The 17302-nt window shown below is 40.8% G+C and overlaps 1 protein-coding gene across 1 annotated transcript in view; it reads right to left on the bottom strand.

Annotated features, from left to right (window-relative positions):
• BFSP2 (beaded filament structural protein 2) overlaps nucleotides 1-14287 on the bottom strand; it is an 89134-nt gene extending 74847 nt beyond the window's left edge. The window contains 3 exon segments of the mRNA XM_049775617.1: nucleotides 14042-14151; nucleotides 14154-14260; nucleotides 14262-14287. Coding sequence (XP_049631574.1) covers nucleotides 14042-14151; nucleotides 14154-14260; nucleotides 14262-14287 — 243 coding nt within the window.
• Between the last annotated feature and the right edge of the window lie 3015 nt (nucleotides 14288-17302).

The following is a 17302-nucleotide window of genomic DNA, read 5'->3' on the forward strand; positions in this document are numbered from 1 at the left end:
AACTAAAAGAATCATATCAGATGCCAGGGATTCAAATTCAAGATTAGTGGGATGTAAGGAAAGCACCTGAATCCCTGTACTATCTCTGGCCATGGTCATACTTTTTCTTTTTCTTTTTCTTTTTTTTGGTTTTTGGGCCACACCCGTTTGACGCTCAGGGGTTACTCCTGGCTATGAGCTCAGAAATCGCCCCTGGCTTGGGGAGACCATATGGGACGCCGGGGGATCGAACCGCGGTCCATCCTACGCTAGCGCTTGTAAGGCAGACACCTTACCTCTAGCGCCACCTTCCCGGCCCCATGGTCATACTTTTTCAATGAATTCTTTGAGACTTTCTTTGTACTCTTCTTATTTACATTTCTTTTTTTTTTTTTTTTTTTGGTTTTTGGGCCACACCCGGTAACGCTCAGGGGTTACTCCTGGCTATGCGCTCAGAAGTTGCTCCTGGCTTGGGGGACCATATGGGACACCGGGGGATAGAACCGCGGTCCGTCCAAGGTTAGCGCAGGCAAGGCAGGCACCTTACCTTTAGCGCCACCGCCCGGCCCTGTTATTTACATTTCTGATTGCTCTCTCTCTCTCTCTCTCTCTCTCTCTCTCTCTCTCTCTCTCTCTCTCTCTCTCTTTTTGGTTTTTGGGTCACACCCAGCAGCGCTCACGGGCCACTCCTGGCTCTATGCTCAGAAATAGCCCCCACAGGTTTAGGGGACCATATGGGATGCTGGGATTCGAACCACCATCCTTCTGCATGTAAAGCAAACACGTTATCTCCATGCTAACTCTCCGGCCCCTGATTGCATTCTCTTATCTAACTGCACCGACTTCTAGCCATGATGACAATAGCATAGCAAAGGCACATGTTTTTTTTGTTGTTTGTTTGTTTTTGTTCATAATTTCTGTGAGAATGTGTGCTAGTGTTCTCTCCTCAAGATATTTTATCATGGGGAGTGGGAAAAAAAAACGTTATTTTACCATGTTATAAAAGTTTCCACACACCCTCTTTATTCATCAGAATATCCTCATGTAAAAAGATCAGTGAAAAACTTGCTGCAGGGTCATGCAGGGCCTGCTTTTAACCCTGGGTTTCTCTGGCTCCCAAATCCTCAGTGCTGGCAACATAACTTTTTTTTTTCTTTTGACCACCACCTTCTACCCACAGTTTGCTAATGCTCAGTTTGGAGCTGCCACTTAGAGAGCTAGAGAGAGTTAGAGCAAGGCACAGGAGGGTTGAGTGAAAGCTCCTTTCTTCCCCTCTTATTGCTAGGTATTATTTACTTAAAAAAGATTCTCCTTCTTAGCAGTGTAATGATCACTCAAACAAGAACCTTGGGACTGGCTTCCTGCTCCATCTGATTATTTCTCCCAATTTGGTGGGGTAGGAAACTTCAATTGTCATGCTCAGGAATTACTCCTGGATCTGCACTCAGGAATTACTCCTGGCAGTGCCTGGGGAACCATATGGAATATTGGGGATCAAACTGAGTTCAGCTGCATGCAAGGCAAACTCCTTACTCACTGTACAATTACTCTGATCTAAAAAGTACTTGACATTTTTTGTTTTAGTTTTGGGATCACACCTGATGGTACTTAGGGATTGAACTGTGGGTGTTGGCTGTATGAAAAGCAAGCTCTCAACCAGCTCCAGTCCACTCCTGCTGGATTACTGGGCCCACCCTAACCAATATTAATACTCCATCCTAGTGTGTGATCTGGTGATGGGATTATTGTATTATTACCTACTTGGTATTCCTCTCCCACTTTAGGGTGTGGCCTGATTCTTGTCAATAAAAGCAAGAGTCTGAGGAAGGCAAGTTCTTATTCTTTGAGCTCCCTCCACTGAGCTGCTTTCCTTCTTAGGAGCAGAAGGTTTGTGTGGTGGGATTCCTTGTTTGGGTGGTGGATTTCCTGAACCCATTCATATACTTTTCACTGTGTGGCTTATTTCCTGTGTCAACATTTGCTTCCAGACTTGCATCTCACCAGATCCTCATTTGGATCCTGGGGCTCTGGCTATACTCTCCCAATTTTATATGTCAGTCTCTCTAAAAGAAATTCACCTGAACAGTTTCCTTTGTGTAGTTATATTTCTTTACTTTATGGAGGTAGTGGGACTCCTCCCAAGCAGTGCAAAGGAAGTTTAGAAATATTGCTAATCCCATCAGATAAGGGGCTAATCTCCAAAATATACAAGGCACTGACAGAACTTTACAAGAAAAAAACATCTAATCCCATCAAAAAATGGGGAGAAGAAATGAACGGACACTTTGACAAAGAAGAAATACACATGGCCAAAAGACACATGAAAAAGTGCTCCACATCATTAATCATCAGGGAGATGCAAATCAAAACAACGATGAGATACCACCTCACACCACAGAGAATGGCACACATCACAAAGAATGAGAATGAACAGTGTTGGCGGGGATGTGGAGAGAAAGGAACTCTTATCCACTGCTGGTGGGAATGCCGTCTAGTTCAACCTTTATGGAAAGCAATATGGAGATTCCTCCAAAAACTTGAAATCGAGCTCCCATATGATCCAGCTATACCACTCCTAGGAATATACCCTAGGAACACAAAAATACAATACAAAAATCCCTTCCTTACACCTATATTCATTGCAGCACTATTTACCATAGCAAGACTCTGGAAACAACTAAGATGCCCTTCAACAGACGAATGGCTAAAGAAACTGTGGTACATATACACAATGGAATATTATGCAGCTGTCAGGAGAGATGAAGTCATGAAATTTTCCTATACATGGATGTACACGGAATCTATTATGCTGAGTGAAATAAGTCAGAGAGAGAGAGAAAAACGCAGAATGGTCTCACTCATCTATGGGTTTTAAGAAAAAATGAAAGACATTCTTGCAATAATAATTTTCAGACACAAAAGAGAAAAGAGCTGGAAGTTCCAGCTCACCTCAGGAAGCTCACCACAAAGAGTGATGAGTTTAGTTAGAGAAATAACTACATTTTGAACTGTCCTAATAATGAGAATGTATGAGGGAAATGGAGAGCCTGTTTAGAGTACAGGCGGGGGTCAGGTGGGGAGGAGGGAGACTTGGGACATTGGTGATGGGAATGTTGCACTGGTGATGGGTGGTGTCCTTTACATGACTGAAACCCAAACACAATCATGTATGTAATCAAGGTGTTTAAATAAATAAATAAATAAAAGAAATATTGCTAATGATATTAACCCACTACACCTCAGGTTCAATGCTTGGACCCAGCAGTGAGTGCTAGGAGCTCCCAGGGTACAACTAGTGCTTCCTGGTGCACCTGGGGGTGGTTGGTGGGGAGAAATGCGGTGTTGGGGATTAAATTTAGGACTTTGTGCATTCAAAGCATACACCTTTGACCTATATTGCTGACCTCAAGGAATAGGCCTTGTTTTGTGTCTCCTCTAACTTGGTGAACATAGTAACTCTTCCTAACCTGTTCTGATTGTGACTTGCCTTGGGCAGATGTATTCAGGCTTTTTTAGATTTTAAAATAGTTCTTATCCTTTCCCCTTTTGGGCACACAGGCTGTGATTCATAAATACTGACCCTGTTGCCCCCACTTTTCATTCCATGGAGAGTAAAGTTGAGTTCTTGTTTCTTGTTTTAGAACATCATTGAGAACCAAGGGTTCTGTGGAGAGAGATACCTGGCCCTGATCTAGTTTGCCTGTTTCCAGCACTTTCCCAAAATAGGTCGGTCCCTAGTGTACAGGGACAGAAGAAGGGACTGCAAACAGGAGGAAAGTATTTAAATCAGCTTTATTATAAATTCTAGTCCTTTTGCTATTTTTAATATTTATTTCTGCTCTTCTCCAGCAACTATTTTAGCTGCTGAAGGTGTAAGTTGTTTTCTCCCAAAGGAAACCACCAATCTCAGTGAGAACAGAAGCCTCTCCCTTGCCCCTCTTTTTTCCAGAAAACCCCTCTGGACCTGGCCTGGGCTAATCATTTTTCACCTCTTTGAAAAGTGCCCCAGTAACTGCATTGCCCTCTGTTCCCACTCTCCTCTCCTCTGTAGCTCTGAAGCCTCATTCCAAGCCTTCAGCCTTTGGCCTATCTGAGGAGGAAAGCGACTGACATTGCTGCCAGAAATTATTGTCAGCAATTATTTATTTGGCAAAGGAAGGCAGAACTCACAAGGCAGCTCGAGCAATGGACAGATATCTGAATCTTGGCCTCTTGGCATTACTTACCTTGAGTTTTCTAGTCTGTCTTTACTGCTTAGTAGAAATAGTTGAGCAGTTATTACATGTCTGAGAAGCTGGGCAGGGAAGTTTGCAATTGTAAAGAAAGTTTATATCCATAAACCCAATAGGCTTGATTATGTAATTTTGGGGTCTTGATCACTTATGTGAAGAATACCCCCCACTTGGGATTCTGATCACTCACTGTTATCACTATCTGTATGCAGGTAGTCTTGTGGCTTCTTATCTATGGATTTGCTGGGTATCAATAGATGATCACAATCATTCAATGGTGTCTCATGAGACACAAAACATCTGGTAGTTCCAGGGGAACCTATAGACAGTGTTATCTATCATATGGACAGTGCTAACACTGACAGAGAAGCATTCTGGGTGAGATGATTGTGTTTGCTCTTGTGGACAAATCAAGCACTCACAAATGCAGAGTGTGGCACAGAGCTATAGTATAGTGAGTAGGGCAAATGTTAACCTTGATTATGGACTATGTGGGTTTGATTCTCAGAACCCCATATGATCTACTGAGCCTGCCAGGAGTGAACCTTGAGGTCAATGTCAGGTGTAAGCCCTTGAGCACTACCAGGTGTGACCCAGAAACTAAAGCCAAAAAGGGGGAGTTACTTCCTCTTAGAGGATGCTGCCATGCTGGCCCCAAAAAATGAGGGTTTGAATTGGCAGTTCCTGGCTGGGTTAGTAACTGATTTATCTCCGAGCAGTCCCAAAAGCCAGCATTTGTTGGGACTTCGAAAGAGGAGAAAACCCAGTCACCCATAGAGAGACCAGACAGTTACCAATACCAGTTAGAGTCCCTGTGTTAGGACCCAAACTGTTGCCAGTCCTGAGAAATGAGGTTGCTTCTCTGCAGAACTAACCAGGGAGCAGGTACCAAGAAAGTACTGGAAAAGCAGAATATTTGTGTGTTTTTTTTCTATCCTATAAGCTGTAGTCACATGTGGCTATATTTTTGGGGGAAGTGTTAGGAGAAGACACCATGGAGGTATTCAGGGGTTACTCCTGGCTCTGTACTCAGAAATTACTTTCTGGTAGTTCTAGGGGACCATCTGAGATGATGAGGATTGAACCTGAGTCTGCCATATGCAATGCATGTGTCCTATTTACTGTGTTATCTTTCCTGATCCACATGTAGATATTTAAATGAGAGAAAATCAACTCAAAAGATATTTTTGAACTCTTGAGTCTCATTATCCACGTTTGAGTGGCTGAATAGACTGGTGTAGCCACTGACACCAGGCCAAATAAAATGAGCAGACATTTGCATCATTGTGAAAAACTAATTGAATATAGATGATCTCAGTATGTTTAATAATGATTACACAATTAATTCAAAAAATTGAATACTAGGGGCTGGTGTGATAGCGCAGTGGTAAGGCATTTGCCTTGCATGCAGCTGACCCAGGACGGACCTCAGTTCAATCCCTGGCATCTCATATGGTCCCTTATGCCAGGAGCAATTTTTTAAAATAAATATTTATTTAAGCATCATGATTACAAGCATGTTTGTAGTTGGTTTCAGTCATAAACAGAATACCCCCTTCACTACTACAACATTTTCACTACCAATACCCTCCCCCCTCTTCCACCCTTGTCTGTATTGAAAAAGGAATTCTACTTCTCTTATTCTTTAACATTGTAATGCTAGTTGTTAGTGTGGTTTATTTTTCTAATAGCATTCACCACTCTTTGTAGTGATCTTCAAATTGTGAGCTGGTCCTTCCAGCCCTTAATTCTATTGTCTCTGGGCCTTATTACAATAATGTCTTTTATTTTTCTTAAAACTCATAGATGAGTGAGACTATTCTGTGTCTATCTCTCTCCCTCTGACATTTCACTCAGCATAATAGATTCCATGTACATCTACATATAGAAAAATTTCATGACTTTACCTTTCCTGATGGTTGCATAATATTCCATTGTGTATATGTACCACAGTTTCTTTAGACATTCATCTCTTGAAGGCCATCTTGGTTGTTTCCAGAGTCTGGCTATTGTTTTTTTGTGTGTGTGTGTGTGTGTGTGTGTGTGTGTGGTTTTTGGGTCACACCCGGCAGTGCTCAGGGATTATTCCTGGCTCCAGGCTCAGAAATTGTTCCTGGCAGGACGGGGGACCATATGAGACGCCGGGATTCGAACCGATGACCTCCTGCATGAAAGGCAAACGCCTTACCTCCATGCTATCTCTCCGGCCCCAGAGTCTGGCTATTGTAAATAGCACTGCAATGAATATAGGTGTGAGTAAGGAATTTTTGAATTGTATTTTTTTGTTCCTAGGAGTGGTATAAGTGAATCTTATGGGAGCTCAATTTCCAGTTTTTTCGAGAAATCTCCATATTGTTTTCCATAAAGGCTGAACTAGACAGCATTCTCATCAGCAGTGAATAAGAGTTCCTTTCTCTCCACTTCCCCGCCAGCATTGATTGTTCTTGTTCTTTGTGATGTGTACCAATCTCTGTGGTGTGAGATGGTACCTCATTGTAGTTTTGATTTGCATCTCCCTGAGCATTTTTTCTTTTCTTTTCTTTTTTCTTTTTTTCTTTTTTTTTTTTTTTTGGTTATTTGGGTCACACCCGGGAGCGCTCAGGGGTTACTCCTGGCTCTATGCTCAGAAATCACTCCTGGCAGGCTCGGGGGGTCATATGGGGTGCTGGGATTTGAACCAATGACCTTCTGCATGAGAGGCAAACGCCTTACCTCCATGCTATCTCTCCGACCCCGTGGAGCACTTTTTCATGTGTCTTTTGGCCATTTGTATTTTTCTTTGAGGAAGTATCTGTTCATTTCTTCTCCCCATTTTTTTGATGGAGCTATATGTTTTTTTTTCTTATTAAGTTCTGTCAGTACCGTTTATATTTTTTATATTAGCTCCTTGTCTTATGGGTATTGAGTGAATAGTTTCTCCCATTCTGTGGGTGGCCTTTGTATTTTAAGCACTATTTCCTTTGAGGTGCAGAAGCTTCTCAGCTTAATTTAGTCTCATCTGTTTACTTCTGGTTGCACTTGTTTGGAGAGTGCTGTTTCCTCCTTGAACATGCTTTTAGTCTCAATGTCATATAGTGTTTTACCTATGTGTTGTTCTATATACCTTATTGTTTCAGGCCTGATATCAAGGTCTTTAATCCATTTAGATTTGATCTTTGTACATGGTGTTTGATGGGGTTCTGAGTTTGCTTCTTTGCAAGTGGCTAACCAGTTGTGCCAACACCACTCATTTCCTTGCTCCATTTTGGATTTCTTGCCCCTTTATCAAAGATTAGTTTATTGTATGTCTGGGGAACATTCTCTGAATACTAAAGTCTATTCCACTGATCTGAGGATCTGTTTTTATTCCAATATTATGCTGTTTAGATTACTATTGCTTTGTAATTCAGTTTAAAATTGGGGAAAGTAGGGGCCGGCGAGGTGGCGCTAGAGGTAAGGTGTCTGCCTTGCAAGTGCTAGCCAAGGAAAGATCGCGACCAAAGTTTGATCTCCAGCGTCCCATATGGTCCCCCCAAGCCAGGGGCAATTTCTGAGTGCTTAGCCAGAAGTAACCCCTGAGCATCAAATGAGTGTGGCCCAAAAAACAAAAACAAAAAATTTGGGGAAAGTAATGCCTCCCATATTCCTTTACCCATGGATTGCTTTAGCTATTCATGGGAGTTTATTGTTCCAAATGAATTTCAGTAGTGTTTGATCCTCTTCTTTGAAGAATGTCATGGGTATCTTTAGAGGGATTGCATTCAAGCTGTACAATGCTTTGGGGAGTATTGACATTTAATGATATTAATTCTGCCAATCCATGAGCAGAAATTGTGTCTCCAGGAGTCATTTCTAAGCACATAGCCAGGAGTAACCCCTGAGTATCACCAGGTGTGGCCCAAAAACAAAACAAAATAAAAATTTAAATAGTAGATTTAAAAGAAAATTTAATATTATTTATACCTTTTTTTTTTTTTTTTTTTTTTTTTACTTTTCTCCCTCTTTGTGGATAAAGGACACACGCAAATTCCCTAGGCTCATACAACTATTAAATAGTGCTTTTGGAGTGGAGCCTGATCCCTGTCCCAAACTGCCATCCAGACCTACAGCTGCTGGTGCTAGGACTAACCCCACCCAGAAGAACCTGCAAAAGCCAAGTCAAAGTGGGCAGAGTCAGAGGAGCCTGGCTGCTCCCCTTTACTCCACAGCTGCATACATCTCCTAGTCAGTGAACCCCAGCACAACACATAGAAAAATTACACTACAAACATGACATTTCATGATAATTAAGGATATGTACAACAGGAAGAAATCACACTCCTAAACATATATGCATGCAATGAGGGACCAGCAAAATATTTAAAAAAATTGTTGACAAATCTAAAAGAATACATCAATAGAACACAATAATAGTGGAAGACCTCAACACCGCCCTGTCAACCCTTGATAAGTTAACCAGGCTGAGACCTATCATAAATATACAAACTCTGAAAGAAGAAATGGAAGAAAGTGGCCTTTGCCCCCAGAAAACTAAATACACATTCTTCTCCAATGCACATAGATCATTCTCCAGGATAGACCACACGCTGTCCCATAAAAAAATACCTCCATAAAATCAAGAGGATAGAAATTGTATAAATTACCTTCTCAGATCATAGAAGTGAACTACAAACAGAAACAGAGGAAAAACTTTAACACCTGGAAATTGACAGCTCACTGCTAAACAACCAGTGGGTCAGAGATGAAATAAAGAAAAAAAATCAAAAGATTCCTGAAAACAAATGTGAATAAAACACAGCAAAAGCAGTACTAAGAGGAAAATATATGGCTTTGCAAGTACACATAAGGAAGAAAGAAATTGCCTACAAAAATAACTTAATGACACACCTTATAAAATTAGAAAATAATCAACAAAATAAACCAAAAATAGGCAGGCTGAAGGAAATAACAAAGTTTAGAGGAGAAATTAATAAAGTGAAAATTAAAAGACAATCTGAAAGATCAATGAAAGCAAAAGTTGGCTCTTTAAAAAAAAAACAAGATCAATAAACCACTAGCAAAACTCACAAATAAAGGAAGAGAGAAAAATAATAAACTGGATTAGAAATGAAAAGAGGGAGAACACACAGATACCACCCAATTCAAAGGGTAATCAGAGACTACCTTGAGAAACTATGCCATAAAACAGGAGAACCTGGAAAAAAATGAATAAATTTTTGAATCTTATAATCTTCCACGGTTGAACCAGGATATCTACCTACCATATCTAAACAGATCCATTATTATTGAGAAAAGTAAAATAGTAACCAACAGTCTTCCCAAAAACAAAAGCCCAGGCCCAGATAAATTCACTGACAAATTTTTTCAAACCTTTCAAGAGGACCTACTACTACTACAACTACTACCGGTAATCCTTTTTCAGACTCTTGCAAGAAATTAAAGAAACAGAAATAGTTTGTTTAAAGCAAACATCACCCTGATACCAAAAGCATCAGAGATACTGCAAAATAAAAGAAAACTACAGATCAATATCCCCGATGAACACATATGCAAAGATCCTCAACAAAATCCTAGCAAATAGGATCCAACACATCAAGGTCATACATCATAACCAAGTAAGTTTCATTTCAGCGATGCAAGAGTGGTTTAAAATATGTAAATCAATCAACATAATATACCATATCAACAAAAGAAAAACCATATGATTACATAACTAATTCAGAGAAAGCATCTGATAAAGTCCAACACCCATTCATGATAAAAACTCTCAACAAGATGGGAATGAAAGGAACTTTTCTCAATATAGTCAAGGCCATTTATCACAAGACTATGGCAAATATACTCAATGGAGACAAACTGAAAGCCTTTCATTTAAAATCTGGTACAAGACAAGGTTGTCCTTTCTTGCCACTCTTATTTAACATAATACTAGAAGTACTTGCCATAGCAATAAGGCAAGAAAAAGATATAAATGACACCCAGATAGAAAAGAAAGAAGTCAAGCTTTCACTGTTTGTAGATGACATGATAGTATTTTTAGAAAACCCTAAAGACTCTACCAAAAAGCTTCTAGACACAATTGATTAAAATAGCAAAGTGACTGGGTTCAAAATTGATACACAAAAATCAATGGCCTTATTGTACACCGATAATGATAGAAAAGAAATGGACATTAAAAAAATCCCATTCACATTAGTGCCATAGAAACTCAAATACCTTGGAGTCAACTTAACTAAAGAGGTAAAGGACCTATACAAAGAAACTACCAAAAACTACTTCAAGAAATAAAAGAGAACACAAGGAAATAAAGGCACATACCCTGTTGGATTAGGAGGATTAACATCATTAAAATGGCAATACTTCCCAAAGCATTGTACAGACTGAATGCAATTCCTCTACGTATACACATGACATTTTTCAAAGCAATGATCAAACACTCCTGAAATTCATTTGGAACAATAAACACCCATGAATAACTAGCAACCCTTAGGAAAAAGAATATGGTAAGCATCACTTTCCCCAAATTTAAATTGCATTACAAAGCAACAGTTATTAAAACAACATGGTATTGGAATAAAGACAGACCCTCAGATCAATGGAATAGATTTGAATATTAAAAGAATGTTCCCAAGTCATACAATCAATTAATCTTTAATAAGGAGAAATAAATGCAAAATGGAGCAAGAAAAGCCTCTTCAGTAAGTGCTGTTAGGACAATTGGTCAGCCACATGCAAAAAAGCAAACCCAGACCTCCATCTAACACCATGAACAAAGGTCAAATCCAAATGAATTAAAGACCTGGATATCAGACCCAGAACCATAATGTATATAGAAAACAACATAGGTATAACAGTCCATGACATTGAGACAAAGGCTTCTTCAAGGAGGAAACATCACTTTCCAAATAAGTAGAAGCAGACATAAACTAATGAGTCTATATTTAGTTGAGAAGTTCTGCATCTCAAAGAAAATAGTGACAAGGATACAAAGGCCACAACAGAATGGGAGAAACTATTCACCCAATACCCATCAGATAAGGAGCTAACATCTAAGATATATATAAGGTACTGACAGAACTTAACAAGAAAAGTACATCTAACTCCATCAAAAAATGGGGAGAAAAAACGGACACTTCCTTTAAGAAGAAATACAGATGCCCAAAAGGCACATAAAAAATGCTCCACATCACTAATCATCAGGGAGATGCAAATCAAACAATAATGAGGTACCATCTCATGCCACAGAGACTGGCATATGTCACAAAGAACAATAACAATCAGTCCTGGTGGGGATGGGGGGAGAAAGGAACTCTCACTCACTGCTGGTGGAATGCCATGTAGTTCAGCCTTTCTGGGAAAAAAAAAAAAGGAGATTCCTCAAAAAACTGAAAATTGAGCTCCCATATGATCCAGCTATACCACTCATAGGGATATACCCTAGGTTCACAAAAACACAATATAAAAATGCGTTCTTCATGCCTATATTCATTGCAGAGCTATTTACAATAGCCAGAATCTGGAAACAACCCAGGTGCCCTTCAAGAGATGAATGGCTAAAGAAACTGTGGTACATATACCCAATAGAATATTATGTAGACATCAGGAGTGAGGAAGTCATGAAATTTTCCTATACATAGATGTACATGGAATCTATTACGCTGAGTGAAATAAGTCAGAGGAAGAGATTACACCAGAATAATCTCACTTATATATGGCTTTTTTTGTTGTTGTTGTTGTTTTGTTTTTGGTTTTTGGGTCACACCTGGCAGTGCTCAGTGGTTACTCCTGGCTCTATACTCAGAAATCGCTCCTGGCAGGCTCAGGGGACATATGGGATGCCGGGATTCGAACCACTGTCCTTCTGCATGCAAGGCAAAGAACTACCTCCATGCTCTCTCCAGCCCCTCATATATGGGTTTTTAAGAAAGATATAAGATATTACTGTAGGGGCCGGAGAGATATTATGGAGGTAAGGCGTTTTTGGGTGTGACCAAAAAAAAAAAAAAGATATTATTGTAAAAATACCCAGAGACAATAGAGATGAGGGCTAGAGGGACTGGCCCACGATATGAAGTTTACCACAAAGAGTGATATGTTCAGTTAGAGAAATACCACACTGTCAACTATCATGAGAATGTTAGTAAGAGAAATAGAATGCTGTCTTGAATATGCAGGGGTGGAGATGGGTGGCATTGGTATTGGGAAGATTGCACTGGTGTAGGGGAATATTCTTTTTTATAACTAAAACCAACTGCAAATATGTTTGTAATCATGGTGCTCAAATAAAAATATTAATAAAAGAGAGAGAAATAACTATGTTAACAACTATCATGACAATGGTAGTGAGTGAGAAAAATAGACTGCCTGTCTTGAATATAGGCAGGGGTCTGGGAGGAGGTAGATGGGTCATTGGTGGTAGGAAGGTTGCACTGGTGAAGGGGGGGGTGTTCTTTTTTATAACTGAAACCCAACTATAAACATACTTATAATCATGGTGCTTAAATAAAGATATTATTAAAAATTAAAAAATAAAATAAAAAATAAAGGATCATAAGATTATTCCAGAAAAGGGGGGGACAAAGGGAGATCAGATTACCTAACTTGCAGGGGTCTCAAACTCAATTTACCTGGAGGCTACAGGAGGCAAAGTCAGGGTGATCCTTGAGTGCAAAGTCAGTAGTAAGCCTTGAACATTGGGGGGTGTGACCCAAACAACTAAAACAAAACAAAACAAGATTCCTCTAGGGCAGGGCCACAAAACGTTGTATAGAGGGCCGTTTACCGCCCATGGGTCGTGAGTTTGAGACCCCGGCAGTGTTTCTCAAATAGTGGGGTGCGACCCCCCCCCCCCCGGGGGCACGAAGCTTCGTAAAGGGGGGTGCGTTTGACCTCGGCAAACACTGTCATCACAAGCTAAGCCCCGTGTTTATGTCTCTGGAGCTGAGAGTTGCTGTGTCCTGCTTTAAACCCTGCTTTGAAAATCTACGCATTGCAAAACGTGCTCATTGTAGCCATTAATCTAGACATCACCTCTGATTAAAATATCAGCTCAAATTATTTTATATATTTTTGTTTTGCAGGTTAAAGTTTTTTTTTTAATAAAGATACAGTTTACAGTTGAGTGGGGGGGTGAAAATATTTTCTTCTTCCCAGGGGGGCATGACAGAAAATAATTGAGAAGCACTACCTAAGGGTAATTTACACGCCAGAGCAGTCTAAAAAGCAATGTATAAAGCACATTGGTTTTACCTATTGGAAGAGATAAAAACCAAAGTTTAGGGGAAATAAAAATATAGTGCTTTTATAAATGGGTAGTGGACCTACCTCTGTATTTATTCACTTTTTATTGCCATATCCGATGAAATTCAGCTTGACAATGTCAGTTAAAATCCTCCTAACACCAAAGCTACAGAGACAGCCTGGCGTAATGGAACAAAGACAAGCTTTGGAGCCAAACAAATTGAGGATTCAAATCTCGGCTCCATTTTCCCTTTTAACAGAATGATCTTGAGCAAAGTACTTTGTACCCTATTTTCTCATTTGAAAAATGCAATCCATGACTATGACTACACAGCATTGCTTTGAACATCAGAGGAAAAAGTGCACAGGAGGGATTAGCATGGGTCTGGCCCCGAGCAAGGCCCCAGGAAAAAGGTAGCTGCAGTCATTCTCATTCTCACTGTCTCTAGCAGGTTTTTACTGAGAGTATAAGGTGAAAGTTCTTCAGGACTAAGACTGCACCCTTCCCTGCTGTGGCCAGATAGCTTTCTAATAATGACTCCCACATCTCAGGGATGATACAGGCAGCCTTTGCACCCTCTCCCAGCTCCTCTTCAAAGCCTTGGCTCAACATGGGCATTTATCTGCTGACCCAGCTCTGAGTGGGTGACAGCATTTTCCAGGTGCTTCCGCAGCTGTGCCTCCAGCTCCTGGCTGACTTGCTCGAGGATGTGCACTTTGGCATGTATTTTTCCAGGAAACTCCCCATATAGAGGCCACTGAGGCTGCTGTCGAGGCCTGGGGCAGGCATCATGCCTGGGCTTGAGCTCCACAGGCCCTGCATGAAGACTGCTAATGCCTAGAACCCGACAGTTCATTTGGACACCTGTATACTCATGGGGCGTTAGCCCAAAGAAGACTGGAGCAAGGTTATACCTAGCGTTGTTCCTGGAACCTGGTGGGCTCTTGAGGGAGACAAGTGGCCCCCAGAAGGAAGCCCTGAGCTCTGGAGAGACATGCTGAATATCTGCTTCAACTCACTTTTTTGCCTCTGCTATGCCACGTGGGTTTACCTACAGTCACTATTGGCTTCAGTCCTATGGCCTAATCATAGATAGGCCTCTGTGAAAACTCCCCTATCATCAGGGCTGCTTTGTTTGCGGGTTTTATTTATTTATTTATTTATTGGTTTTGGGGTTACACCTGGCAGCGCTCAGGGTTACTCCTGGCTCTATGCTCAGAAATTGCTCCTGGCAGGCTCGGGGGACCATATGGGATGCTGAGATTCAAACCACCATCCTTCTGCATGCAAGGCAAATGCCTTACCTACATGCTCTCTGGCCCGTTTGTTTTCCTGGAGTTTCTTTTATTCACTGAATTGAAAGGCAAGTGTGCCCTGACCAGAGTTGTATGCTGGGTCTTGTGCTTGGCCTTCCAGTGTTCTACTGGTGATGGAAGATGTTGGATCAGTACAGGCTGTGGTTTTTTAACTTGTATTTAGCTATACAAGATAAAGCAAGGGAAGCTTCCAGGTCCTGCTCCAGAGATGAATGTATTGATGAGAGTATTGAGGTGCCACTAGTGACCTCAGATTAAAACTGTAATGAATGGCTGGGCCAGGACTCATCCCAGTGTTCCAGGACCAGTTTTAGAACTTTCCATATTCTTTGGTGTGCAGTGTGTGAATATGAACATGTTGAGCTAATAGCATTTGTGATTTATCCACTGATGAAACAAATTCCTAAGAACATGTTTGTTTTCCTCCAAGAGTGTTCTCTTCCTTCCTTCCTTCCTTCCTTCCTTCCTTCCTTCCTTCCTTCCTTCCTTTCTTTCTTTCTTTCTTTCTTTCTTTCTTTCTTTCTTTCTTTCTTTCTTTCTTTCTTTCTTTCTTTCTTTCTTTCTTTCTTTCTCTTTCTCTTTCCTTCCTTCCTTCTCTTTTTCTTTCTTTCCTTTCTTCTTTCTTTTCCTTTCTTTCTTTTCCTTCCTTCCTTCTTCCTTTTTCTTTCTTCCTTCCATCCTCTCTCTTTCTTTCTTCCTTCCTTCCTTCCTTCCTTCCTTCCTTCCTTCCTTCCTTCCTTTCTTTCTTTCTTTCTTTCTTTCTTTCTTTCTTTCTTTCTTTCTTTCTTTCTTTCTTTCTTTCTTTCTTTCTTTCTTTCTTGTCTCCCTCTTTCTTTTATTCTTGGCTTTGCACTCATAAATCACTTCTTGTGGTGCTTGGGACCATATGGAATGTCAGAGACCAAACCTGAGTCAGCTGAGTGCAAGACAAGTACCCTACGCACTGTACAATCACTCCAGTCTCAGTCCCCCTCCCTGCCCCCATTGTATTTTTTCTTTTTCATTTTAATTCCTGCTACATTAAAGCATGTATTCATGGTGAAAATCATGTCTTCAGTCCCAGCAAGACTCCTCTAGTCCCAGGGATGACAAAATTAGACCTTAAAACTGCTGTGTTTAAATTTTTTCAGGGAACCAAAGTCAGAGTTATTGTGGCAAACAGCCTCAGTCTGAGGAAGAGAATGGCAGTCACTGCTACAAAGAAAAGTTCACCCAAAAACTCTGGTGGCTTTCTACCCTTGTTTTTCCAGTGCTCTCAACTGGGTCTTATGAGCAGAACAGTTGACATAGACTGTCTTTTGGGCTATGCCATGTAGCCTGCTTTAGGATCTGTCAATTAGTCCATTCTATGATGTGGAAGCTCTCAACTGCAATAACTTGCCCGAGGTCCCAAGGAAGTAGCAGAACTGGATGAAATAGTCTCTTTTGTTTCCTAACCCAGAGACTTGCCTTGAGCACTTCCTACCATCCACATTGGCAGAGTTAAAAACAAGGTGCTTCCTAGAATAGTACATGTGCTCTTTTTGACACAAAAGCCATCACACTCTTCCTTTCCCACCTTCTACTCTGTTATTTGAGACAGTATGGGAGAGGAATTATGAATTTCAATGTCAGGATTAGGATGAATAGATTAAGGAACCACTGTGATCAAGTAAAAGCTAGTAGCTTTCCTTGCTTAGTGACTGAATTCCTTTTGTGTGTGTGTGTGTGTGTGTCATTGAATTCTTTTTTTTTTTTTGGTTTTTGGGTCACACCCACTGGTGCTCAGAGATTACTCCTGGCCCCGCACTCAGAAATCGCTCCTAGTTGGCTCAGGGGACCATATGAAATGCTGGGAATTGAACCCAGGTTTATTCTGTGTCAGTTGTGTGCAAGGCAAATGCCCTACTACTGTGCTATCATTCCAGTCCTGATTAGTGACTGAACTCTTGTTGTGAACTCCAACTACAGTGTGCTAGGAGACTGTAGATATCCTATCCAGGTGATGGTGACACTGACTAGATTCTGAGGAGCTATAGAAAACCCTAGAATGGGTCATTCAAGGTGAAACAGATAGCCCAACTACTAAAGTGTCTGCAGTGGTGTCAGGTTTAGACATTGCTAATTGCTAATCTCTATAAAACAGTATCTCCTAGTGATCAGGTCATCTTCATATTTCTTTGCCTCAAATTCATTTATAAAATATGGCAGTGAGATGAGGGTATAACCCTTAATGATGTGAATCTCTCCAAAGATCTGAGAATGGAGGGAGAGGAGGTTAGGATGGAAGTAAAAGAAAGAAAAGAAAAGAAAGAAAGAAAAAGAAAGAAAGGAAGGAAGGAAGGAAGGAAGGAAGGAAGGAAGGAAGGAAGGAAGGAAGGAAGGAAGGAAGGAAGGAAGGAAGGAAGGAAGGAAGGAAGGAAGGAAGGAAGAAAGGAAGGAAGGAAGGAAGGAAGGAAGGAAGGAGGGAGGGAGGGTGGGAAGGAAGGAAGGAAGGAAGGAAGGAGGGAAGGAGGGAAGGAAGGAAGAGAATGCTCTTGGAGGAAAAACAAACATGTTCTTAGGAATTTGTTTCA

This window comes from Suncus etruscus, chromosome 6, assembly GCF_024139225.1.
Source record: "Suncus etruscus isolate mSunEtr1 chromosome 6, mSunEtr1.pri.cur, whole genome shotgun sequence".
Taxonomy (NCBI): domain Eukaryota; kingdom Metazoa; phylum Chordata; class Mammalia; order Eulipotyphla; family Soricidae; genus Suncus; species Suncus etruscus.